Genomic DNA, 25,815 nt, shown 5'->3' on the forward strand with positions numbered 1-25,815 from the left:
TTTGATGCAATATGTGATGACATTTTAAAGTGAAAGTTGGTGCTACATATACATTTTGTAATGGGTCTTATTTGTAATGTGAAAGTGGTTTATCTAAAGTTTGGTTGTTACTTTTGATTTTTTTTTTTTTGATAACAATGTTTATTCTCCTAATTTTTTTGATGGTGGAGGCATTTGAAGCAATTATAGTTTGTTTATATAAATATATATATATATATATATATATATATATATTTGTAGGCATGGATTTGCATGTAATACGCAATAGAATACGTAAGAGGCGCATAAATAGTGAATTTTAGGACTTGGTAGCTTTTGCATTTGGTTATGTATCTCCTTAGTATGTAAAGTACATGCACAATGAGCTATGCATGACTTCTTTTCAAACGGAAGAAAAATGGATGTAAATTGTTAAATGGTCATGAAAAGCGTTGTTTTAACTAGGGGTGAGCAAAATTCGATTCGACTCGAAAAAATCGAAAAAAAAATCGAATTTCGAGTTAAACGAATCGAGTTATTCGAGTTATTCGAATCAACTCGAATTTTTTTTTCAAATTTCGAGTTCGAATCGAGTTGGGTTTTCGAATTCAAATAACTCGAATAATTCGAATATCAAACTATAATATTTTACATTTTTACCCCAAACTCCCAAACCTTTTTACTTTTCCCTCAAAACTTTTACTCTTTCCCACTTTTCCCCCAAAGCTTTTACTTCCCTCCCCTCCCAACCCCCCAATCTACCCAAAATTCATTTCCCACCAAAATTTTACTCTCCCATTTACTTTTTCTCAAAATTTTACTCCCCAAACCCCTCAAAACATTTTATTTTTCCCCAAAATTTTTACTCCCTCCCACTTTTTCCCTAAATCTTTTATTCCCTTCCCATCTACCCCAAACCTTCCCCCCTCCAATTTTTTTTTTAATATTTTCCCTCCAAAATTTTACTCCTCCTATTTACATTCCCTCAAACTTTTATTCCCCAAAACTTTTTAATTTTCCCCCTAAACTTTTACTTCTCACTCTTTACTCTCAAATAAAAAATCAAATTTATCCAAAAAAAAATCACTAAACATAAATAGTAATAATTTTATTTATATCTACTATTTATATTATTAAATTAAATTTCACATTTTATATTATTTATATTATTGATTTGTTTAGTCATATTGAATATTTATATTAAAATTGAATTATTAATTATGCCATAAAATATTCGTGTTAAAATTTTATATTTGTATCAATTTCACATTTTATTTTTAAAATAACTTTTATTAAAAATCATATTTTTACATTTAATATATTTTTAATTCCAAAATACATAGTTACAAGAATCAAGATAATTGAAACAACTAAGCAAGCAAAAAGCTAACCAAGTATATAAAAATTAATAAATAAATTATGATGTGATGAAAGTTAATAAAAAATTTGATTAAGGTGGACAAATTTTATTACGATGGGTGATAGTGGTTATAAGGACCAAAAATTAATTTTTAAAATTTAACTCGAACAAATATATTCGATTCGATTCGATTCGAATTCCATCTTACTCGATTCGATTCGAGAAAACTTGAAATAAAGTTAGGATGATAAAATGAGATTCGAAAACTCGATTAACTCGAAAATTTTCGATTCGATTCGATCGAATGCTCACCCCTAGTTTTAACATGTTTAGAATGACACAAAGCACATTTCGCTAATTGTGCATGGAATTAGAATGTAAGTATGGGTTGTTTCCTTCATATAGAATATCAACTTTGGAGAATGTGGGTTTATTTGTCTTTATGATTAGTTAGAGAGCTTCCAATCGGGATGTCCAAGAGCAATTTCAACATTCTGGTGAAACTCTAAGTAGATTTTTTAAAGAGGTTTTAGATGTCATGGATGGCTTGTCAAGAGACATAATACGACCAAGAAATCCTGAATTCAAGGAAATTCCTTCACAATTTGCCAAGATACCAAATATATACCATATTTTAAGGTAATTATTTATGGATATTGTTGTTCCTTATATTCTATTCTATAGTAATAATTTGCAATCTTATCAATATCTCATATCATAATAAATTCTTTCATTTTAGGATTGCATTTGAGCAATTGCTGATACTCATATAGATGTTATAATTTGTGAGGAAAATTAATTGTGTTATAGAGGAAGGAAGGGACACCCACCGTTAATGTATTGGCAGCATGCGATTTTGATTTGCTTTTTACATATGTGCTAAATGGTGGGAGGGATCAGCTCATTGTTCTCATATTTTCCTAGATACAATTAGGAATCCAAGTCTAAATTTTCCAAAACCTCCTCTGAGTAAATTTCTCCATTTTAGTTAATATTTTATTCTTATTTGTTTGTGCATAGTCATTTTAATTTTAAAATAAAGGCTTTTTAATTTTGTGGCTCTTTTTGGTCAAGCTTAGGCAAATATTACTTAGTAGACAAAGAGTACCTTAAAAGACAGTGCTACTTGACACCTTATCATAAGATAAGGTATCACCCATCAGAGTTTCATGGTGCAAATTTAAGAGGGTTGCAAGAAATTTTTAATCGAATTCATTCATCATTAAAAAGTAGTATTGAGAGGGCATTTGGCATTTTAAAGGCGCAGTGGAGGATTTTAGCGAAAATGCCAATATATTCGTCTTAAGATCAAAATATAAAAATTTGTGTTGCATTTGCATTGCATAACTACACAGATTAAGTAAAGTTCTTGACCCAGCATTTAGAGTCATAGATGCAAATCCAAATTTTATTCTTCCCAAAGCATTTTCGGATGCCGAATGCATTTCCACTCAAGAAGTTAAGCCTATGAGTACTAATTAAATGACAAAAGTTCGTAATGACTTCACTACTAGTTTGATGGCAGCTAGACAACAACGTCGTGTTTCTTAAATATTTGTTTTTACTTGTTTGGATATGTATTTATTTCTTGAATATTTATGTACTCTTAATTTATTTTCAATTTACTTGTGTAAAATGGTTTCTTATGCAACTTTATATTAATTGAAATATGCTACTCGGCAAATTTATTCAGAGCGTGACATAATTATCACTAATTTACATACTAAGAGAATGACATAATTATCACTAAGAATATAGTTTACAATTATGTTGATATACTATTAATATCTATCAATTTCCACAAGGTTAATATTTGCAAATAAATAACTTAAGAAAATTGTTTATTTAAATTTTCAAAAATATTCACTAATTAATATCTATAACCGATGTTTTAATTCTTTGGTAATAGTATTTTATTTCAATAATTTTACCCAATAAAATGAAAGTATTATAAACAAATAAATACTTAACAATAAAATGTGGCATGCCCTTATTTGTCATTTACACATATCAGCTTTAAGCTAAGTTTTAACAAATACTTTTAAAATAAACGGTTAATAGAATCAGTTGGTCAAATTAGCCACTGCAATCAGCTATTAGCCAATAATAATATTAACTCGTGCAAATTGTTGAACTGGTAATAAGTTATGACCCTGAAATGAGCTATAAGTAAAATGTGGTAGCAAACAAGTTATAACCCTTAAAGTAAAATATGAGAGCAAACAAGGAAATTGACGTGAATTCGGTTACAAGTTGATTCACGATTTTATGTGCCTGATCATCCAAATAGGTACTTGCTTGGATATTGGTAGAATTATGAAGAAAATAGTGCTAAAGTAAATTTGGATATAAATCTCAAATGTAAACGAACCAGAAAAGAATTGGTGTTATATAACAACACGACTCGAATTCTATAAGGTTGTTTAAAGTCGAAAAGTTTAGGGATGAAAAGAACCTTGACTCGCTATCTATAATTAGATAGGAACCAAATGTAAAAGGTTGATCGCCACACTTTAGGATGGTGAACAAAATAATAAGATCGGTTTGGTAAATGCCACAAGAAAGGAATTCTTGATAAGTTCAGTAAGTTCTTAAAGAACAAAGAGATCAACTCAAATGTAGTTTATAATCAGAAAAGTCTATATTGTCTAACCTTTACATGTTTACAAGCCAACTATTTATATTAAAACTAGGACATGAATAGCCAATTTTGGCCATTAATAAGTAACATGAATCAGCCCATGAACCGATTTTAATGATATATGTTTATCCATTGAATGACATTTAAGTCACATTCTTCCCCCTTGCCATCCATACATGCATCCTTAGTCATGAAGCAAATGTTTGTTCATCTTGGGTAATAAATTTGACTTCTAGAATCTGCCATTCATCCCTTCAATTTGGATAGTACATTTAAGGCTCCTTTGTGTTGACCGAATGGTCGCTTTCTAGCCCACATGAACAACCATCTTTACAAGTGAACATAATTGATGCTTTTGCAAAACTGAATAGCCACATGGTCTGAAAACTCTTGATTCCTTTTGACAAAAACTAGCAGCCCTTTGAAACTTTAAATAGGTCGGTCATTAGACTCTCCTAGGAACATTAAATCACACATTAAACATGATATTAGGACACCTTAAAATGAAACAATAAAGCTATAATGAAATAGACATATTAGATAGCTAGTTTTAAGACACATTTAAATTGCAATAAAACTAACTAATTAAACTATCAACCAATTTAACTAAAAACTACCATATTTAAAAAACATGCTTTTAAGACACATTAAAAATGTAACAACATAAATTTAAACTAGGATTAAAAAGGTTGTGTAATAAAAATAATGTGGACAAAATTTTAGGCCTTAATAGCCCACCTGCACACGTTGCATGGATTTGAACGTTCTTGTCTTACATTTAGGCCCTTCAAACTTGGCCCAATCTCGGGTCCGTTTAATCGAATCACATGACGTGACCGATATCACGTCAAAAATAAGAGAAAATAATGAACAAATTACCTGGAATAGAAAATAATGAACAAATTACCTGGAATAGGTGATGCAAACTTCTCAACATCCACAACCAACATATTTTGCTGTAAAACTAACAAATATTTAGAGCTAAAGTTTGACATAGAAGCAAATTGCTAGTAACTTAAAACCTGTAAATGAATCTTAAAACTACAATATGCATTTGTAGAATATAAGATGGGGTTTTTGCCATGGTAGAGCAACAGAGTTGGTGTCTACTCAAATGCCACCGGGAGAAGCTTGTCCTACCCAAGCAAAAGAGGATGCACGACAAGATTAAGAAGGTAGAGAAGATAAATAGAAGTTGAAGATTTATTCCGAAAAAAAAGAGTTAGTTCAAATAGTTAATATCATTAATTTTTTTGATTAAAATATTATATGGTTTTATATAATTTGATGTCATAAGAATCTTAGAAACAAATACCTAGTTTTTTTTATTTCATTTAGGTTTGCCTTGCTTCTTTTATATATATATATATATATATATATATATATATATATAATAAGCAATGATCAAACATTTACTTTTTTATATCTATCACTACACTAAAACAGATTTTTAGCGGCGTTTTTTTAGGCCTTTAGCGGCGCTTTTTAGCGCTACTAAAGGTATTTGCGGCGCTTGTGGAAGCGCCGCAAAAAATGTCGCTATCGACAACGTCACTAACGTTTGTAGCATTTACAGAAATAAATACCGCTAAAGGTCTTGTTCTTTAGCGGCGCTTAAAAAAAACGCCGCTAAAGATCATGTTCTTTAGCGGCGCATAAAAAAAACGCCGCTAAAGGTCATGTTCTTTAGCGGCACTTTCTCGAAAACGCCGCTAAAGGTCATGTTCTTTAGCGGTGCTTTTGTAACAAACGCCGCTAAAGAACATGACCTATAGCGGCACCTACCAACAAACGCCGCTAAAGCTCATGTTCTTTAGCGGCACTTTTATAAAAACACCACTAATTTTAGGACTTTTGTAAAGGGTCTGTTTGATTGAAGGAATTGATTTTCCGGAAAATCATTTCCAACTTTTCCAGCGTTTGATTGGCGGAAAACATTTTCCATTTGGAAAATGAACTCCAAAACAAAGGAAAATGGGTTACATTTTAGGGAAAATGTCTTACCCTTTCAATTTCCGTAAGACATTTTCCGTGCTCTCCTCTCTATCGCCTCCTTCATTCCTTCCTTCATTTCCGGTGAAAAGCGCTTACATTTATCGATTTTCCAAGAACTTGTTTTTTAATTATTCAATACTTGTTTTTTAACACAATTACAAATAATTTATTTGATATTAATTTTTCAATTTATAACGATTAATATTGTAGCTTAATAATTGAGTATTATTATAAATAAATCATTGCAATATATGTAAAAATAATTTAAAATATAAAATTTATTAATATATAACAATATATGTAAAAACAATTTTTTGAAAAATATTTCCAAGAAATCACCAAACAAATAGAAAATATTTTACAGATTCAATCAAACACCGAAAATATTTTCCAAGAAATCATTTTACAGAAAAGTAAAACATTTTCCCGAAATCATTTTACGGAAAATATTTTACTGGCAATCAAACAGACCCAAAATAAAATTTTCCATTTTTTCAGCCCTCCTGTAGCAACAAATCAAAAGCAACCAAATCTAAACCAGCCAAAAGCAATAAATTTATATAATATTTCAAATTAAACGAATAAAATAATATTAATATCAATAAATAAAATAGAATTCATATTATTTTTACAAAAATGTTAAAAGTTAAAATGATAAAAATATTTATGCAATACACTATGACAGCGGAAGTTGCGACTGCTGAAACATCTTCATCATACTCTGAAGCTGCTGTTGGAGTTTGCGTACTTTCTGCTTTGTTCTACTTCTCTCGATGCCGTATCTACTTTAAGTTGTAGCTGGAGTTCTTCATATTTCTTTTGAACCTCTGCTTCTCTCGCTACAGCCTCTGCTTCCCTCGCTGCTACCTCTGCTTTAAGTTGTAGCTGGAGTTCTTCATATTTCCTTTGAACTTCAATTGTGGTCACTTGCATCTGAGCCATCTGGTCTTTTAACCTCTGAACTTCAGCTTGAGCCTGACTCCCCGAAGGCATGTATTGCTGCGAGATGGATCCAAAATATTGGGTTGGGATAACAAAAGATCCTTGAAATCGAACCCAATCATACCTTTCAGGACCCAAAACTTCAATAATAATCCAATTATCAATGTCTTCAAGATGAACAGAACTATCATTAGAAGCAATCGCTTCGTATTTCGCCTTTTTATCCTTTAGTTTTTCCTAATAAATAAGTCACATAGTTAGGAACGCAATGTATATTAAAAAAACAAATGCAACATAACAATAGTCGCATTACAAGAAATGAATTAAACCATTAGAAAATAAACACTATAAATAACTAAAACAAGTCAAATATTATTAAGTAAACATACCATAATTTCACTAGCTTCAAGAGTAATAGGAGATCCATCTTTCTTCCTATGTGTAATTTCAAAAAGTTGAAGGCGTCCAACTTTTTGACCGGATGACAGTTCCTACAATATAGTAGTAAAAATATTATTTAATGGAAAGTTATACATATTTGACAGTATTAAAAAATTAAAATACCTCGTCTCAGCTACACATGCAAAATGTTTCGACCCGGCTGTGTGAGTGAATTTTTGTTTCTGCCTGCTGCTTTTTCCAACTCGTTCACGATCCTACCTTATGAAATTTTTAGTACGTAAATACTATAAACCAAAATAATTACAAGAGTTTAGAAGTACGCCATACCTCGCCTTTCTTCGAATGCCAAAATCTAACCGCATCTTCTCATTGGTACCTCAGCATACCCAGCGGGACATTTTGCAATTTCTCATCAAGGGTTGTTTTTGTCTTATAATAATATTTCTTCAAAGTACTTTTATGGTCTCTCCATCTTTTTTCCAATGCCTTCTTTACATAAGTATCCGAGACCTCTAAAGCAAACCTCGCCTACAAAAAACACAAGTTAAGAAAGTAAATATAAATGAAACTAATTCCCAAGTATTACAGATGACATTAACATTTTGTTACCTTAATATTATCGAGGGCTTGGTTTTTGTTACTATCGGGCATTTGATGCCATGACTCGTAGTTGATAGGCAACATATTCGCATTTCATGCTAAAATGCCCATGTATCCTGCTAAAAGTCGAGCTTCTGATCCAACAGGCTGACCAAAACTATTTTTGCATACCTTGACATGCTCGACTGGATCTAACTCGTATAAATCTCTATGTAGCGTACGTCCTCGACCTCTACGCGTCCCACCATTTTTAGCTGAAAAATGGTATATTATAATATAAGAATTTGAAAAATAAATCAATTATAAGTCAACACGCATGTAATTAAATGTAAAATTACTTTGAACTTCTGTAGGATCCTCAGGTGTAATCGGAACATTCGAAGATCCAATTACTGTCTATTGTTCACTATTTGTTTCTGCAGAGTTTGGAGCATCTTGAACAATGCTTAGAACTCGCATTTTTCTTCTAGGCATTTTATCTGCAATACACATAAAATAGTTGAAAACTTAATAACTAATTACAACAATAATAGCACATATAAAATAGTTGAAATATATAATAAGACCAAGATTTAAATTATGATATTACATATAATTAAAAAATCGTAAAATCTTACTACATCATTAATCGTAAATATCTTCATCCGTATCCTGACGAACCCATTGAAATTGTGTACTAGTACTAGGGATATTATCGTTTAAGTTTTGTTCTGGAAAGGGAAAAGTTTCTGATCTGTCGTCGATGTTATCTCTACTTCCACTGCCCATGCCAAACAAGTCTCTAGGGATGTTACGGAGTACAACGTACCAACCCTCATCAATTGGATCTTTTGAGTAAAAAACTTGTTTGACTTAAATGAGAATACATACGGCTCATCTATCAGTTGTTGTCCTGTGTGAATCAATCGAGCGAAGTTCAACATTGTAAAACCAAATTGATCTTGCTTAATTCCACGAGCAGTATTAACATCGGCCCAATCACCTCGAAATAAGACAAGTAATCGAACTCAATTATGTCAGTAAGAAGTCCGAAATATTCCACATTTCCCTCGACAGGATTATTGTCCCTAGCACTAGCATAACTTGTAATTGAGGAATTAACAAGTATTCCACAATTTTGCGTTCTCCTCAACCGCTCGCGATATTTTGTATGAAATCTGAATCCACTGATGAAGAATGCACTATATCTTTTAACCACTCGATTTGGACCTTGGGAGAGCCATTTAACTTCGTCGTTTACATTCTTCCCACTCCAAACCTATTGAATGGAAAGTAAACTGAGTAATTAAAAATGTTATGAGAAAACATTATTATTTGTCGATGAAAGCTCCAACTGCATACCGTTTGGCTTAACCATTCATGAAAAGATTCTGTGAAGAACTTATTGATATCTCGATGTTGTGTTCTTCGGGAGCGCGAACGAGATCTCAATATTTGTTTGTACTCACTATGTTAAAAAAATGTTCACTTTGTTAGAAGATAAACAATTTTTAATTTGATAAATATTTATCAAATTTGTAGAACTTACTTCCGTAAAGGTTCCATTGATTCGTAGTGAAACAGAACATATCGATGTGCTTGTACCCACGATAAATGATCTAATTCTGCAATTTCAACTTTGTTGATTGGTTCTCCAAAACTTTGGAACAAATAAGTATCGGCGAAGTTATGGTTCTTGAGTCCAGCATTTCTATTTGGTCTGTTCAACCTTGTTTCAACATCTTCTAAATATCTTGAACAGAAGGTCATACATTCCTCTGCCAAGTAGCCTTCAGCAACCGATCCTTCTGGATAACGCTTGTTGCGGCAGTAAGACTTTAATTTGGATAGGAACCTAAACACGATATACAACATTATCAAAAGTTGTAACTAAAGGCATAGAGGTGAATGAAGGAAAATTTTAAAAATTTTAATTTACACCTTTCTATGAGATACATCCATCGATAGAAAACGGGTCCGCCAAGAATTGCTTCATGCGGGAGATGGATTATCAAGTGAACCATAATGGTGAAAAATGAAGGTGGGAAGATTTTCTCCATGTTGCATAAAGTCAAAGCGGCTCGATCCTGTACCTTCTGAAGTTCTTGAACATCCAAAACTTTACCACAAATGGCTTTCATTATATTGGATAGTTCAATTATACAAGACGTCACATTCTTGGACATACAACATCGTAGAGCAACTGGCAGTAAATCTTGCATCAAGATGTGATAGTCATGTGATTTTAGCAAATATAATCTTCGATCTTTAACACTAACACATCGAGATATATTTGATGCATACGAATCTGGAACCTTTATATCCTTCAACACTGTGCAGAACACTTCTTTCTCCGTCTTCGACATTGAAAAATAGAAGGCGGCAACCGATATTTCCCATTCGAAAGTGCATTGGGATGAAGATCAGGCCTAATTCCCATGTGGACTAAATCAAGTCGACTCTGAAGATTGTCTTTTGATTTTTCGTTGACATTCAAAATTGTACCGACAATATTCTCGCAAACATTTTTCTCAATGTGCATAACATCAAGATTGTGTCGTAAAAGGTGATGCCCCCAATAAGGTGATTTAATCGCCCATAATTTATTCAATTATTCAAATATAAAAGGTGATTTAAGAATTATAATCTGATTTTTAATAATAAGAAGTGTTGTCATTGCATGTGCTTCCAACATAGAGCAAAGTTATATATTGCAACGTATACTAGACAAAAGTAGCTTTGATTTAAATGCATTTTGAACAATTGGCTATGAAGTCAAAAGTTTAAAGCAAAGTCAATTTTAAACCCCCAAATCAGTAACTTACCCTTGCAGAAGATCAACAACTCCCCAAGCCTTAATCCTCCAATAGATTAGTTGCTCTTTGACATTCACCAAAATAATCCATAAGATTAATGCAAAAAATAAACATTGCAGGGTTCATTCAGCAGAACTGCTAAAAAAACTTCATTCAGAAAATTCATTCAGCAATTTGCATGTTCAAGTATTCACTGTATATTACAAAAATCCCTCATACAGTATGTCGTTTAACATTGCAGGGTTAGGACAATACAACTGCTAAATAAACTTAAAATCTCAAAGCTAGCACATAAACTGAAGTTATGTAAAATGCATTGTAGTCATGCTAATTACTGTTTTTAAGTCCCGTCAGTATATTAACTTGTAATCCCGTCAGTTTCATTTTTTCATTATTTGCCCCTAGTAATCGACAGAGGCAACGTAATCGATAGAGGCAAACCCTAGAAATTATAAAAATTCCCAAATTCCCAAACAAAGTGATTCAAGCTTGGTGATTGAACCTAAACCATAAACCCCAAAATCCCAAATTTGGTTTCTAGACCCCAAATTCCCAAATTACACTAAAGACAAAAAACCCTAAATTAAGATATAGTGTTTCGAACAAAACATTAAACGCTTACCTTTTAACCACAAATTCCGCAGCTTTGATAGAATCCTGTCAAGATTGACGCAATCCTTGCTTCCTCTGTGATGATTTCTGAGTCCTCTCTCTTTTTTTGTTTGATTTTTTTATTGCGTTTTTTTCCCTTCTGATTCGCGGCACACAAGTTAAATTGCTTCTATTTCTGTTTTTGACTTTAGATATAGAGTAAATGATAAGTTAAAAATCGTATGGAAAAACGGCATCGTTCAGCCAAAATTTTAAGACACGTTTGCGACGTTTCTTGAACAAACGCCGCTATTGCTCCTACAATTGCGGTGTTTTCCAACAAAACGCCACTAAAATTTAAAGTTCTAATGAAAAACGGTGCCGTTTTATTAAGCAAAATTTGCATAGTACAAAAACGCCACTAAAATTTAATTTACTTAAACCAAACAGTGACGTTTTAAATAAATTTTGTCTTAAAATTTTTATAAGTTAAAAATCGTGTAGAGAAACGGCGTCGGTTAGCCATTATTTTAAGACCCTTTTGCGGCGTTTGTTCAAAAAACGCCGCTAATATTTACAATTTCTTTTAAATTAGAGAGAAAATATTAACTAATAAAAAAGGAGAGTGATGCATTTTTAAAAAATAATTACACATTTTAAAAAAATAAATACATCAATATATTTTTATATTGAATAAATTTAAATATTAATGTATGCAATATAAATAAAAGATTATTTTAATTATATCAATAATTATGTTACTATTTTACAATATCTGGATCAAACTAATTAAAAGTTAATGTATACAATTGAACAATAAAACATTGTTCATGTGTGCTTTTGGGATTTAACCCATTTTGATATATTTTTTTAAATCTTAATTTATATTTATATTATTTACATTTATATTCTTTTAAATATCCAAGATTAAACACAAAGCCCCAAACCCCAAAGTAGAAACCCTAAAACCATCAACCATATAAAATACCAAACCATCAAACCCCAAAATCCAGTCCCCACTATACTGTAAGCCTTAACCGTAAATTATAAACCCCAAACTATAAACCCTAAATGACAAATCCCAAACTGTAAACCTTAAACCCTAAACCCTAAATAATTAACCATAAAACACCAAACCGCCAAACCCCAAAATCTAATCCACACTATATCATAAACATTAATTGTAAATCTTAAACCCTAAACCATAAACATTAAACCCTTAAACCACAAACAACAAACACCAAATCATAAACTCTAAACCTTAAAACTAGCCAAACCCTAAAGTCCAAACCGTAAATCATAAACCATAATACTAAACCATATCTTTGGGAATTCGGGTGGCCAATGTTAGTTTAGTACAAAACATATATTTTATATTCTTAGTTATATTAAATAATATAAGTGTGCTACAAAGTGGCATGAATCCCAATAAAATTCAAATGTTATTCTTTAATTAGTTTTCAAATAGTATCTTTAAACCTTGAACATCAAACCTTCAATCCCTAGCACAAAATAAAAAATAGTATACCATAAACCCTAAAACTCTATACCATTAACATTAATTCTTAAATTCTACAGCCTAAAATGGAAAAATAAATTAATTTTATTGCGGCGTTTTTACCTAAAACACCACTGAAGTACTAAAAACTGCACCGTTTTGGTTAACAATTTTGCGGCGCTTTCTCTAAAGCGCCACTAAAAGTTGCTATATAGCGATGTTTTCAAATAAACGCCGCTAATGCATCTATAGGTCAAGCCGGAACGATGCGTTTTGGTCAAAATTTTTGCGGCACTTCAGTAGAAGCGCCACTAAAAGCTGATATATAGCAGCGTTTTCTAGTAAGCGCCAGTAACGACGCTACAGCTCAAGATGAAAACGTTGCGTTTCGATTTAAAATTTTTCGGCGTTTTGTAGTTAAGCACCGCTAATTGCGGGAAATAGCGGTGTTTTTTAAAACTGCCGCTATTGGCTCTGTACCTGAAAACCAAACGCTGCGTTTCAGTTAAGATATTTTGCGACGCTTTTTTTATTACGCCGCTAATATTGTGCTTTAGCGGTGATTTTCATAAGCGCCACTAATTCTAATATGCCTGAAGACCAAACGCTGCGTTCTGGTTAAGAAATTTTGCGGCGCTTTTTTACATAGTGCCGCTAATACTGTGCTTTAGCGGCGTTTTCTATAAGCGCCACTAATTCTGATTTACCTCAATACCAAAACGTTGCGTTTTTGGTTAAGATATTTGGCGGTGCTTCTTATATTGCACCGCAAATACTGTGTCTAGCGGCGTTTTTTCATAAGCGCCACTAATTCTAATACACCTCAAGACCAAACGCTACGTTTTGGTTAAGATAGTTTGCGGCGGTCTGTATGATGCGCCGCTAATACTATGCTTTAGCAGCGTTTTTGCATAAGCGCCACTAATCCTAATATACCTCAAGCTCGTATGCTGCGTTTTGTTTAACATTTTCTGCGGCGCTTACGGATAAACGCCGCTAATTGTACTCTTTAACGACGTTTTATGCTAAGCGCCGCTAATGCTAGATTTGTAGCGGCGTTTGTTGTCCAAACGCCACAAATGATGCCGCTAAAAGCCTGTTTTGGTGTAGTGTATATATCTAATTTTTGACATACTTTGATTATTTTACTTTTATAATGTCATTACTTAGCCTAAATATTAATATTGTTAACTATTTTAATCAAAATATTAACGTCATTTTTTCTTAGAAACATTATTTCAACCAAAAAAAAATATTTTATCATGACACATTCAAATGAATATTTTTTTTAAATCTATATAAACATTTTCAATGTTATTTTTATTTTAGATGACTACCAAGTGATTTTTTAAAATTTTCAGCACAAGTGAATTTAATATAAGAATTTTAATTGTGATAACAATAAAATCTAAATTTTTAAATGTAAAGGATTTGAATTTCTAAAATAAAAATATAATTAAAATATATTTTAACCTTCAAATTTATACTTTATAATTTAACATAAATTAATAATTTAACACAAATAAATAATTAATCCATTTATTAAAAAATTGCAAAACTAATGATGACTTGGTATAGTGAAGTAGAACGGTGAACAACTAATTACCATTGCAAATATATAACAATAAATGCAGAAATGAGAGGAATAACAGAGTGAAGACAAGGTGGAAAAACTAATCTGCTAAAGCACAAAAGATACTAATGGATTAAAGTTCCTAGTAAGTGCATGAATTATAGGGATTAAATTAAATAAATTAAAATTGTAAATATTTATCATATAAAGAATATTTTAAAATATTTTTAATTGTAGTTCAATTATAAACAAAAATTTTATTTACAAAATTATAAAAATTTAAATATATTAACCCTATTAAACAGTTAATAATAAATATATTAACCCAATTCCTAAATTTTTTGTAAAATTTAAATTACTTAAAAACAATAAATTTACTTAAAAGCTAAATATCAAAATATAATTAAATATGATACCAGTTTAATTAAATATGTATTTTATTTTCACAAAATAAAGTATTATTAATCGTAAAAAATTAAAATCTATATTATTTTGACATAAATAATTTAACAAAATAATATTTGATAAATTCAAATAACCAACGATTAATCTTATTCAAATCTTCAAATAATCGAATAAAAAAAAATACTGACTCTGAAAACAGAGATAGTTGAGAAAATAGGAGAAAGAAAAGCAAATCGCTGCCTTCCCCACCCCGATCTCACATCATGCTCTCATAATTCTCCGAACCTCTTAATTTCTCCTCAATTTCACTCTCAAACCATAAAATGGCCAATGTTTCAGTAGCTGCAGAATGGCAGCTCCTCTATAACCGCTACTACCGTAAGCCCGAGCTCTACCCTTTGAGATGGAAAAACATTGACTTATCCCGCAACAAGGTCGCCTGTGCTCCCTTCGGTGGCCCGATCGCCGTCATCCGCGACGATTCCAAGATCGTCCAGCTCTATTCCGAATCAGCTCTCCGGAAGCTTCGCATCTTCACTTCCTCCGGCGTCCTGATCTCCGATACCGTATGGAAAAACCCCGGCGGTCGTCTCATCGGCATGTCCTGGACCGAAGACCAAACCCTAATCTGCATCGTCCAAGACGGCACCGTTTACCGCTACAACATCCACGCCGAGCTGATCGAACCCAACGTAACGCTCGGAAAAGAGTGTTTCGAGCAAAACGTCGTGGAATGCATCTTTTGGGGAAACGGCGTTGTGTGCTTGACCGAAGGAGGGTTGTTGTTTTGCATCCCCGATTTTAAGGTGATGCGTCCCTGCCAGCTGGCGGAGACGGGGGCGGAGGATTTGCCCAATTGCATGGCGGTTATCGAGCCAAAATACACGGTTTCGGGGAATGTGGAAGTGTTGGTCGGCGTTGGTGATGGTATTTTGATTGTGGATGAAGATGGAGTACAGAGAGTGGATGGGGAAGCGGTTCAGGGTCCGGTTCAGAAAATGGTTGTTTCTTGGGATGGCAAATATTTGGCCATTTTTACGCATGATGGGCGGATTTTGGTGACGGATATTAATTTCAAGGGAGTTTTGTTGGAGTATAATTGTGAGGTTAGTTCGATATGTTTCTTTCCTCGCTTTTTTGTTTTTTAATTGGGTCATGTAATTACTTATGGTTATATCTTGATTGTAGAGAACAACTTATAAAAACACAATTTTCTAGAAGTTTTTTGATTTGTTGAAATGATGAAAGTAGAAATGTTCAAGATGGTAGTATTAATGTTGCTTAAAACTTCAATAACATTCATAAAAATGTTTGTGAAATCATTAAAATTCTATAGGGACAATAAATCTGATTGCGTTTGATCAGTTTTATTTGGTTTGGTGCCACTTGCTGTGGCTTTTGCTGATTGCCTTCATACATAGAACAAAATATATGAATAGTTTTGAATTCTTTCAGAGAACAAAATATATGATCATAGTTTTATGTAGAACAATTTTGTTAGAATTTGAAGTTATACTATTCATTTGATCATTTTTAATTAATTGCTAGCTGCTTTTGCTTTAAATGAAGTTTTTAAGAGATAAAAACAAGAACAGAAGTAAGAGATAAATGGAGCTTTAGAAATTCATATTTTAATGCGTGGAAAATGAGTGATGCTATAGATATTATAGATGTTTCATAACTTTGTGAACTTTAGTGCTTTGATGGAAATGTTGTGAATCCATTTAATTTCTGTGGAGGAATCTGAATGCTACTAATTGTTTCCTTCATTCAGAATTTTAACCTCTGTTTTTCAGTTTTTACTTTTGCTTGTTATTGATTAATTGTGCATATACAGTCAGCTCTTCCTCCAGAGCAGTTAGCTTGGTGTGGACTGGATAGTGTACTTCTATATTGGGATGATACACCATTGTTGATGGTGGGCCCTCGGGGAGATCCAGTGCATTACTTTTATGATGAGCCACTGCTTTTGATCCCAGAGTGCGATGGAGTGAGGATTTTATCGAACACAAGTTTGGAGTTTCTGCAACGGGTTCCAGATTCTACTGTATCTATATTCAAAATTGGTAGCACATCACCAGCTGCATTGCTTTATGATGCCTTGGATCATTTTGACAGGAGAAGTGCCAAGGTACCAATGCCTTCTTTTACTGAGAGAAATATTTGATTTCGAGTTTAGTTTGGTAAATGTTGTCAACTTCGCTGATTTCTTTGCTGCAAGATAAAGCTAGCTGTATTGCTACTTGATATATGTTTAAATTTTGCTGATGTATGTTGGTGTATATGCACAGAATATGTTAAGTGCTATTGGCGGGCTTCTTATCCTTACTATCCTAATAATCATGATTTTACCCCTTCTCATTCTCCTCTAAAATAACCACAGTTCAGGGAAGAAACGATAAAGAAATGAGTTTGTTGTTGAGACGGAATGATTTTTTCTTGGCATAATTTCTTAAAGATATTTTTGTTGCCTATTTATTATCAGGCAGATGAAAATTTGAGATTGATTCAGTCATCCTTGCCTGAGGCTGTTGAAGCCTGCATTGATGCTGCTGGTCATGAATTTGATGTTTCACGTCAAAGAACTCTATTACGAGCTGCAAGCTATGGACAAGCCTTCTGCAGGTTAGTTGGAATTCTTGTTTGATTGATATGATGCTAGAACAAGCTGCTTGTTTTGAAAATGAAAGCATCTTGAAATTTGATTTGAGTTGCTTTGATTGCATGTTTAGCACTAAACTAGACACTTGTCATTGTTCTGTGACTGATAATCTCCAGATGTAAAACCATGGATTCAGTGCATTTAAATAGAATGGTTATGCTTTTGTTGAAGTATTGGGATGCATATAGAACATAAAGTTTTAGGAATCTAACATTTTATGCTGGTGGTGTTACTAAAAAAAAATGAGAATGGAGGTTAAGATAAGATGATGCTGGAAACTTATTTAGATGTAATTCATATGCGTACCTTTTGTAGTTGTATGGAGTTCTGATGAATATCATCAAACTGATTGCAACTACCGAGTTCAGTTTTCTTTGCTTATATAGATTTAAATATCATAAGCAGACAATGCATTGCAGGTATCCGTTAATTCCTTAACTGAAACCTATGAAAATGCAAAAATTTAATCGTAAGACATCAAATATGTTTCGTGGTTATATGCTGTGTTATAAAAGTGAACTTTTTGTATTTGAAATCAAAATTTGAATTATTACTGTTAGTTTTAAATGCTTTTAAGATTGAAGTCACACAAATGAATCTACACCTTATGTATTTAAAAGTGAAGAACTGAACTTGGTTAATTTGTTTGGGAACTGCATATATTGAATTTTGGAAACCCATTTATCCAAAGCTATCCTTAATAACTTTCAATTTGCACATAAAAAATTGTATAGTGCAGTGACAGGTAATAAAGTAACACGGTAGGGAACATTGGACAGTATCAAGCGCTGTATGGTGTATGAGAAACAAACTTTGAAACATGTTTGGGGTGATGTGTTCTACGTTCAGCAATAATTAGGTTTTCTTTGCTGACTGTTTTAGTTGTTTATATGGTTGTCAAACAAGATTGAAATTTGCTTAGTTTAAGTCTGTAATTTTACCAATTTATGTTGTTATTGAGCAACACCTATCTGAAAATGAGCCTTACTGTTCTTATTTTGATTTGGAATCTTTAGTTGAAAGATCATCAAGCTGTTGCCCACACATTTATTATTCTTTGTCCAGTTTTCATAGTTCTAAAGTTCTCCATGTGCCTCTTTACATTCCCTGCATTTTGGAAGGCATGTGGTAAGCCAACTACGCCTTGTAGGCTGTATTTACAAGAAGTGTAAATGGCTTTAGGAAGCCAGCATAGTTTTCTTCACTTTTAGGTTTTCTTTGGCTACTGCAATCTCCAGTTTTCCTATACTAGCTATGGTGCATTTTTTTTATTATCGTGATGATAATTTACTAATTCTGTAGCTACCTTCTACTGTGGATATTTTGTTTCCCTTATGATTTATGCCCCTGATAATGATATCCAGTTGGCTTTGGCAGCACTTTTCAACGTGATCGCATTCAGGAGATGTGTAAAACCTTGCGGGTCTTAAATGCTGTGCGTGATCCTGAGATTGGCATCCCTCTCAGTATTAATCAATATAAGGTCTTAAAGATTTAATGATTTGCATTTTAAATTTGATTCTGAATTTTTATTTTTATTTTTTAACTTTCCCTACTGAATAATGTGCTTCTCTTAGTTGCTTACACCATCTGTGCTGATTGCTCGTTTGATTAATGCCCATCGCCACCTTCTTGCACTACGGATATCAGAGTATGTTGGAATGAATCAAGTAAGTTTGAATCATTGATTTTGCCTATATTAAATTTCCACAAATTTTGCCTTATACATAGAAGTAGAGTTAAACCATAAGACTGCACCCAAACTTCATTTGTTTGATGGGAATTAGGTTAGACCTTCATTAATTATTATGTATTCATAACTTGAACTAATTGCTGCATTTTATTGGGCAAGTAGAAAGTATAAAATGATATACATAAGATTTGATTTTCCACTGATTGGTTTCATTCAGGAGGTGGTGATAATGCATTGGGCATGCTCGAAGATAACAGCTTCATTAGCAATTCCAGATGCCACTCTCTTAGAAATTCTCCTTGATAAGGTAGCCAAAGAATGTTGGTTTATTTTTTAATTTGATTTCGTGCAAATTCATTACCTGAATTAATGTGCTTTTTGAGTTTCAGCTAAAATTATGCAGAGGCATATCATATGCAGCAGTTGCTGCTCATGCAGATAAGAATGGCCGGCGAAAGTTAGCTGCTATGCTTGTTGAGCATGAACCTCGCTCCTCTAAACAGGTTAAATTACTTATATGATTACATTTTGTTTACAAGGTACTGTTTGGGATCTTACCATATTATGCATGTTGATTATGATCATTTCACTTCAGGTGCCACTTCTGTTAAGCATAGGAGAAGAAGATACTGCTTTGATGAAGGCAACAGAAAGCGGTGACAGTGACCTTGTCTATCTTGTTCTCTTCCATATCTGGCAAAAGGTACTGCTTTGATAGAACAAGGAACTTTGTTACACAAACCATAAAATTAAGTTAATATATGTTGAGGTTAGAGATGGTTTCACTTTCCTTGTTGAATGTCTTTTGCTAATTACCTGTCATGAGTAGCCTGGTGGTACTTGAAATTTGAAGGGTTTCCACCATCTATGTAAAAGGACTTGGTTTGACTTTCCTCACTGAATTCTTTCTAATTAGTCATGAGGAGCCTGGGGATACTAGACATGGAGTTGCCAATAATTTTTTTTTGAACTGGTTACATTTCTGTTCATGCAGAGGCCACCTTTGGAGTTCTTTGGAATGATTCAGGCTAGACCCCTACCACGTGATTTGTTTATATCTTATGCAAGGTAGGTACTCAAGGAATACTATTATTACTATTATTCCTAAATATTTTATTTTTAATAGCACTTGAGTTTGCAAATAAATGTCCAAATTAAAATTATGAAAGGCTACATGTAATCATGATCTAGTTAGACGTGATACGTTATCTGAGAGGCTGAAGAGATCATACAAGGGGCAAGACATGGTGCATCACTTAGATGTTTGTTATACTTTTATAGTATTAAGTAGTGGAAGTTATTGAATAATGATAAAATTGTATTTATATCATTTTAGGAGGTATGCTTTTATCGTCAATTTTGGATTGTTTCCTTGAGTATGTGTTTGCTCTGGTTCTGCTGGCCATTGAGCTATTAGTGGTCATTTATTTGATAATGGTGGTCAAAATGAAGCTTTTATCAAGTATTTTGTAATTTTCAGATTCTTTGATTGTATGGGTCAATGTTTATTGTTGATTATTTTTGTGTTTCAGGTGCTATAAACATGAATTTTTGAAAGATTTCTTTCTTTCGACTGGACAACTTCAAGTAAGTTTTAGCTTTGGGTGCTTTTGTTGCTATACTAATCATTCTTAGAATTATTGTTGATGTTATTGGTGTTATTATCATTATTGTTATTTCTATTCTTGCTGATTCTTATTATGGTTTATAAGAAATAGATTCAACTGCCGAAAGGGATATTGTCTGTTGTTGAATGATATCTGGCATTGGAAAGGTATCCAGCTTTGAAGTCATTAGATTGCTTGGGTTTCTGATAATAAGAGTATCGAGTATGCTAATTTTTCAGATGATATAATATACAAGGTTTACTGATTATCAAAGACTTGTGGATTATTTCAATCAGTTATCAGTTTTATGAGTTCTTAATTTTCAGCTATGGCTGAACTTGTTGACCTCTATTACTCTGTCAACTACCCATTTCATGGATCAAAGAAGTTTACTGGTGTAGGCTCTCCTTACGGATCAAATATTTTAATTCGTATTTGTTATCAAATGCTGCTTGACGTGACCACTAACAACCCTGCAATATTTGAATTTGCCAATCTAATTGATCTATGAGGCACCTTCAGGGAATTTTTCAAGGAGATAAGTAGGTAACTATGCATAAAATTTAGGCATGAAACCAGGTGCCTCTTGTCCTATGTAAATGATCAAGTGCTATGATGAATGAATAAATAATTAAATATCTAATATTAAGCAATGAAGATGTCCTAGGCATTGCTTGCCATCAGAACAGTAGATAAGAGATGGGGAAGTTAAAGGTTGAGGGTAAATTCATAAATGGCTAGGAAAACAAAAGGATGAATTTCTTTCTCTTCCTTGCTCATTCAGTCTATCATTCTGTTGTAAGTTGAAACTTTGTTGATCTTTAAGCTTTTGACTGGTCAAAGCTTAAATATGCATCAAAGACCTACCAAGTTACAATTCTATAGTTGGTTGGATATGTGATAAATGATTGTCCATTTTGTTTTGATGTGAAGTTTGTTGTATTTTAGGAAGTTGCATTTCTTTTGTGGAAGGAGTCATGGGAACTTGGAAAAAATCCAATGGCAAGCAAAGGATCCCCGCTTCATGGTCCCCGCATAAAACTAATCGACAAGGCCCAGCATCTTTTTGCAGAAACCAAGGAACATACCTTTGAGTCCAAGGCTGCTGAGGAGCATGCAAAGTTGTTGAGGTGAGGGATATCAATTTATTGTTTTTTGTTTTTCAAGGCATCAAACTCCAAACTAAATTGCAATTGGAGTGGCCTAAACTAATTAGCAAATAACTACAAATGCCTAACATAGTTGATGAGATGCATAAACTACATGATAATGTCTATGTAAAAGCCAAAACTTAGGTTAGTGGCAAAGTATTTTTGAAGTTTCCCATCTGTGCTTGATGCTAATTTGGTTTTATGTTGGATGCTTAATATTGTATTATTAAAGAAAAGCTACAAGACTGTCACCTCATTTTTGTAGTCCAGTTGGTGGTTTGTTCTCAGCTCTCTTAAAGATAAGCCCGTGGTCTATGCTTCCCACTTTCAGAGTCGACATTATAGGTTCATACGTTTCTGTTGGTCTATTATGCTTAATATGTGGGAAGAATGAAGTGATGGTGTATCTATATATCAGTTTAAGTTTGACCTCCAACAAAAAAAAAAAAAAAAAACCTCCAATATGGGAAAAGTGGGATTATAAAGCCAAGGATGGATTCTCCATGCTCATAAGCAAGATGTAGACTATATTAGAAAAAGGAAATGTTATGTCATAATTGAAGATTATAGTTTGTCAATTGTCCGTCCTAGTTTCCAACCATTATAAGCAAATCGCACGTTTTTTTTCTTTCAATATTCTTTTTATTTTTATTCTAAAATGAGTTGCCTACTAATATGGTTACCTATTTGTGTACTTTTTCAAATACTTCCAAATGTTACAGAATACAACATGAGTTAGAAGTAAGTACAAAGCAGGCCATATTTGTTGATTCAAGTATCAGTGATACTATACGTACATGTATTGTTCTGGGGAATCATCGTGCTGCAATGAAAGTGAAGACCGAGTTCAAGGTTCATAAAGTGCCCCTACTTTCCATTTAGCCACACATAAAAATCTTCCCCTATATTCTATCTTGCTGAAAGAATTTCCCTTGGTGGCACACAAGATATAACATTTATTCTTCAGCATCTTTGACAATTTAGGCATCATCCTTTTAGATTGCTCAAATTACTTATTGAATCATAACTGTTGCTTTCTTGCTTTCTTGTCTCAGGTTTCTGAGAAGAGGTGGTATTGGCTTAAAGTTTTTGCTTTGGCTACAATTAGAGATTGGGAGGCTCTTGAGAAGTTCTCAAAAGAGAAGAGACCACCAATTGGTAAGCTATCAACATTCTTGTTCAATTACAGGGTGCAAGATAGGTGACATAAGCAAGCATTATCTGCAGGTGATCTAGGCTACCTGCTATTATGAAAAATATTATAATTGCATTGTCTGCAAGTGATCTTTGTTACTTGATATTACCTGATCTTGGATTCTAAATTAACATCACAAGATGAAGTGATACAGGCTGGATTTTCTTAAGGTTTACGTTCTTCCCAATTTTTGTACCTTATTGTTGATTTGGCTGGGATAAAAGAATTATACAAAAGGAAGAAACAAAGTAAAATTGGAAAAGTAAAGAAATTTGTTTACATTAAAATTTAACTTGATGATTTATTAGAAAGAAGAATTCAGTTAGTTGTTTCTTAAGTAGGTTTAGCCTAAATTATTTTTGTGAAGTAAACATATGGTACTTTTGTGTATTAGCTAATTCATATGCGAAATGCTTGTCTCCCTTTGACTTCTTTATTGTTTCAGAAGAGTATGTATGCAGAAATAGTTCATGCTGTAAAATATGTTGAGTTTGTTTGAATACATGAATTAAATTAGCTTTTTCACAACAATAAGTGTTTCTGCGCCTACTTTTCTGCAAGGCCTGTTAGTTTTTTACAGTATCTCTTTTTTTTTTTTTTTTGTACGTGTCTGCATCAAACAGGTTATAGGCCATTTGTTGAGGCATGCGTTGATGCTGATGAGAAAGGTGAAGCTCTAAAATATATACCCAAGCTTGCTGATCTCCGTGAAAGGGCAGAGGTAACAATACATGTCTAATTTGATCTTTTAGTTCTCTCACTTTCATGGGAATTATCATTGGTTTTGACTTTTCTATTTAATCGATCTGCAAGTGATACTGTTTCTGATTAGAGTAGATGTAATAAAATTTTATCATTATATCCTTGCTCAAGATCTGTCTATGGTTATGACTGACAGGCATATGCTCGGATTGGCATGGCCAAAGAAGCTGCTGATGCAGCTTCTCAAGCAAAAGATGGTGAATTGCTGGGTAGATTGAAATTAACATTTGCACAAAATGCAGCAGCTTCCTCACTTTTTGACACTCTTCGGGATCGATTGTCATTCCAAGGTGTTTCATAGTTTATATATATATATATATAGATGATCCCATTAACGTTCTCATCATTATAAATGCAAATGATTTTGCAGTTTCAGGTATTGTTGTGTGTATATTCTTTTGCTTATTTTATGGGAGAAAAGCTAGTGTTGTGGGAACATTTATGAAGAGAAATAGAGATTGCAGATTGAGTGTAACAGACAATAAATTTGTGAGTGTTGCCTTGGTGCAAGTAGCCTAAATCTTTTCCAGTGAGATTGCTTCAATGTTATAGAAGTATTGGATGGGATGCTATGATGCGAGGCTCGCTGGTCTTGAGTTTATCTTTTGCCTATAGGTGATATTGTGTTGCAGTTAATCGTCTAGGGAAAATATCATGTCACCCTCGACAACGGAGTAGCGGTCAGTTGTGGCACCGTTCATAGTTTGCTGTCAAAAAGGATCTCATTTCAGCTCCAATGACACCTCAGGTACCAGTCTTTCCTTGGACTACAACCCCTGTCCAAGCTCATAAAAGAACTTGTGAATTTGGTCATCTTCTAAACCCGAATCAGTGATTGAACTGATGGTTTACAAGGTGTGAATTAGGATTCAGCCCTACTCTTATGGTTTAAGGTGTTGAAAGGCTCGGTCTATCATGAGAAAATTGAAATATTAAAATTGATTCTTTTAATTTGTTTATTATATTTAGCAGAACACTCTCGATATATGGAGAAGATAAAATTATTTGGAAACTCGATTTCAACGTCGCTTCTCCGTTAAAAATGTTTATGCCCTCCTTTTATTAATTAGTTCAACCACTCACGACGTTATGCTTATCATTTTTATCTGGAAAAACACGCACAATTTGTCTCCCGACTAAGGATCTGCTCTCCAATGCTGATAATCTCTGCCCTTTTTGCAAGCTTAATAGAGAATCTACGAAACACCTGTTCCTTGAATGATGTTTTGCTGGGTCTCCTTTTGTCCTCTGATCTGATGCCCTCCAAATTCCTCCTTTCATCTTCATAGTTTCGTCAATGGCTAAACTCAAACAACATTGACTCCGATTCTCTTTAACTCGAGGCAACTTTACACTTTTGTACCCTTTGGATAATTTGGAATCAAGGAATGAATTCATCTTTTGGATGGCTGAACCCTCACCAATAGGGCAATTCCCAAGATTCAAAGCCTGCACGATTCTCTCGACATTTTGCAAAATCATAGGTCAAGGAATCAAGCTCCTGAGACGGGTGCAAATTCCCTCTCCACATTGCAATATCAATTGCAGGCGAAATAACATGACTGGTGGAGCTACTATCGTTCAGGATTACAGAGGTTTTCAGATTTTGTCCATTGGAAGCTTCAATTTTGTCAACAAAATTCAGGCCAAGCTTCTCACTCTCCATTCTATTCTTACTCTAAAAATCATAATATTTCTTCACGTAAGTTTCTGGAAGTGACAAAGATGGTTGAATATCATTCGTGAACGCACTAAAGTAGGATGAAATCTCCAACCAACACTTGATAATATCAAGCACCTCCTCCACTCTATCCACATTCATAACGAGCTAATGGGTAATAGGTGTCTATGCTAGGAAACGATGAGCTACATATGCTTCCAAAGCATATATTAGTTTTTCGTGGTGTTAACCAGATTTGTAAAAAAAAAAAAAAATTTGTCTATTATATTAAAAAAAAGAAAAA

At 33.2% G+C, this 25,815-nt stretch overlaps 1 protein-coding gene across 1 annotated transcript; it reads left to right on the top strand.

Annotated features, from left to right (window-relative positions):
- The first annotated feature begins 14,946 nt into the window (after positions 1-14,946).
- On the top strand, positions 14,947-24,395 carry LOC105801979 (protein VACUOLELESS1). The gene is made up of 16 exons (XM_052633408.1): positions 14,947-15,887; positions 16,619-16,912; positions 17,267-17,406; positions 18,821-18,926; positions 19,021-19,113; positions 19,354-19,443; positions 19,526-19,639; positions 19,732-19,839; positions 20,131-20,204; positions 20,669-20,723; positions 21,692-21,873; positions 22,617-22,746; positions 22,950-23,052; positions 23,713-23,810; positions 23,988-24,141; positions 24,222-24,395. The coding sequence occupies exons 1-16, from the start codon at positions 15,105-15,107 to the stop codon at positions 24,368-24,370; spliced, it is 2,673 nt and encodes an 890-aa protein (XP_052489368.1). The 5' UTR covers positions 14,947-15,104; the 3' UTR covers positions 24,371-24,395.
- Positions 24,396-25,815: the final 1,420 nt, after the last annotated feature.

Source organism: Gossypium raimondii, chromosome 7 (assembly GCF_025698545.1).
Source record: "Gossypium raimondii isolate GPD5lz chromosome 7, ASM2569854v1, whole genome shotgun sequence".
NCBI lineage: Eukaryota > Viridiplantae > Streptophyta > Magnoliopsida > Malvales > Malvaceae > Gossypium > Gossypium raimondii.

What these genes read in the sequence shown, in the direction of transcription:
- LOC105801979 (XM_052633408.1), top strand. Translation starts at nt 15,105, where the DNA reads ATGGCCAATGTTTCAGTAGCTGCAGAATGGCAGCTCCTCTATAACCGC. An exon ending in AAGTGAAGACCGAGTTCAAG is followed by an intron (nt 22,747 to 22,949) that starts GTTCATAAAGTG and finishes TTCTTGTCTCAG; the next exon opens with GTTTCTGAGAAGAGGTGGTA. An exon ending in ATCTCCGTGAAAGGGCAGAG is followed by an intron (nt 23,811 to 23,987) that starts GTAACAATACAT and finishes TATGACTGACAG; the next exon opens with GCATATGCTCGGATTGGCAT.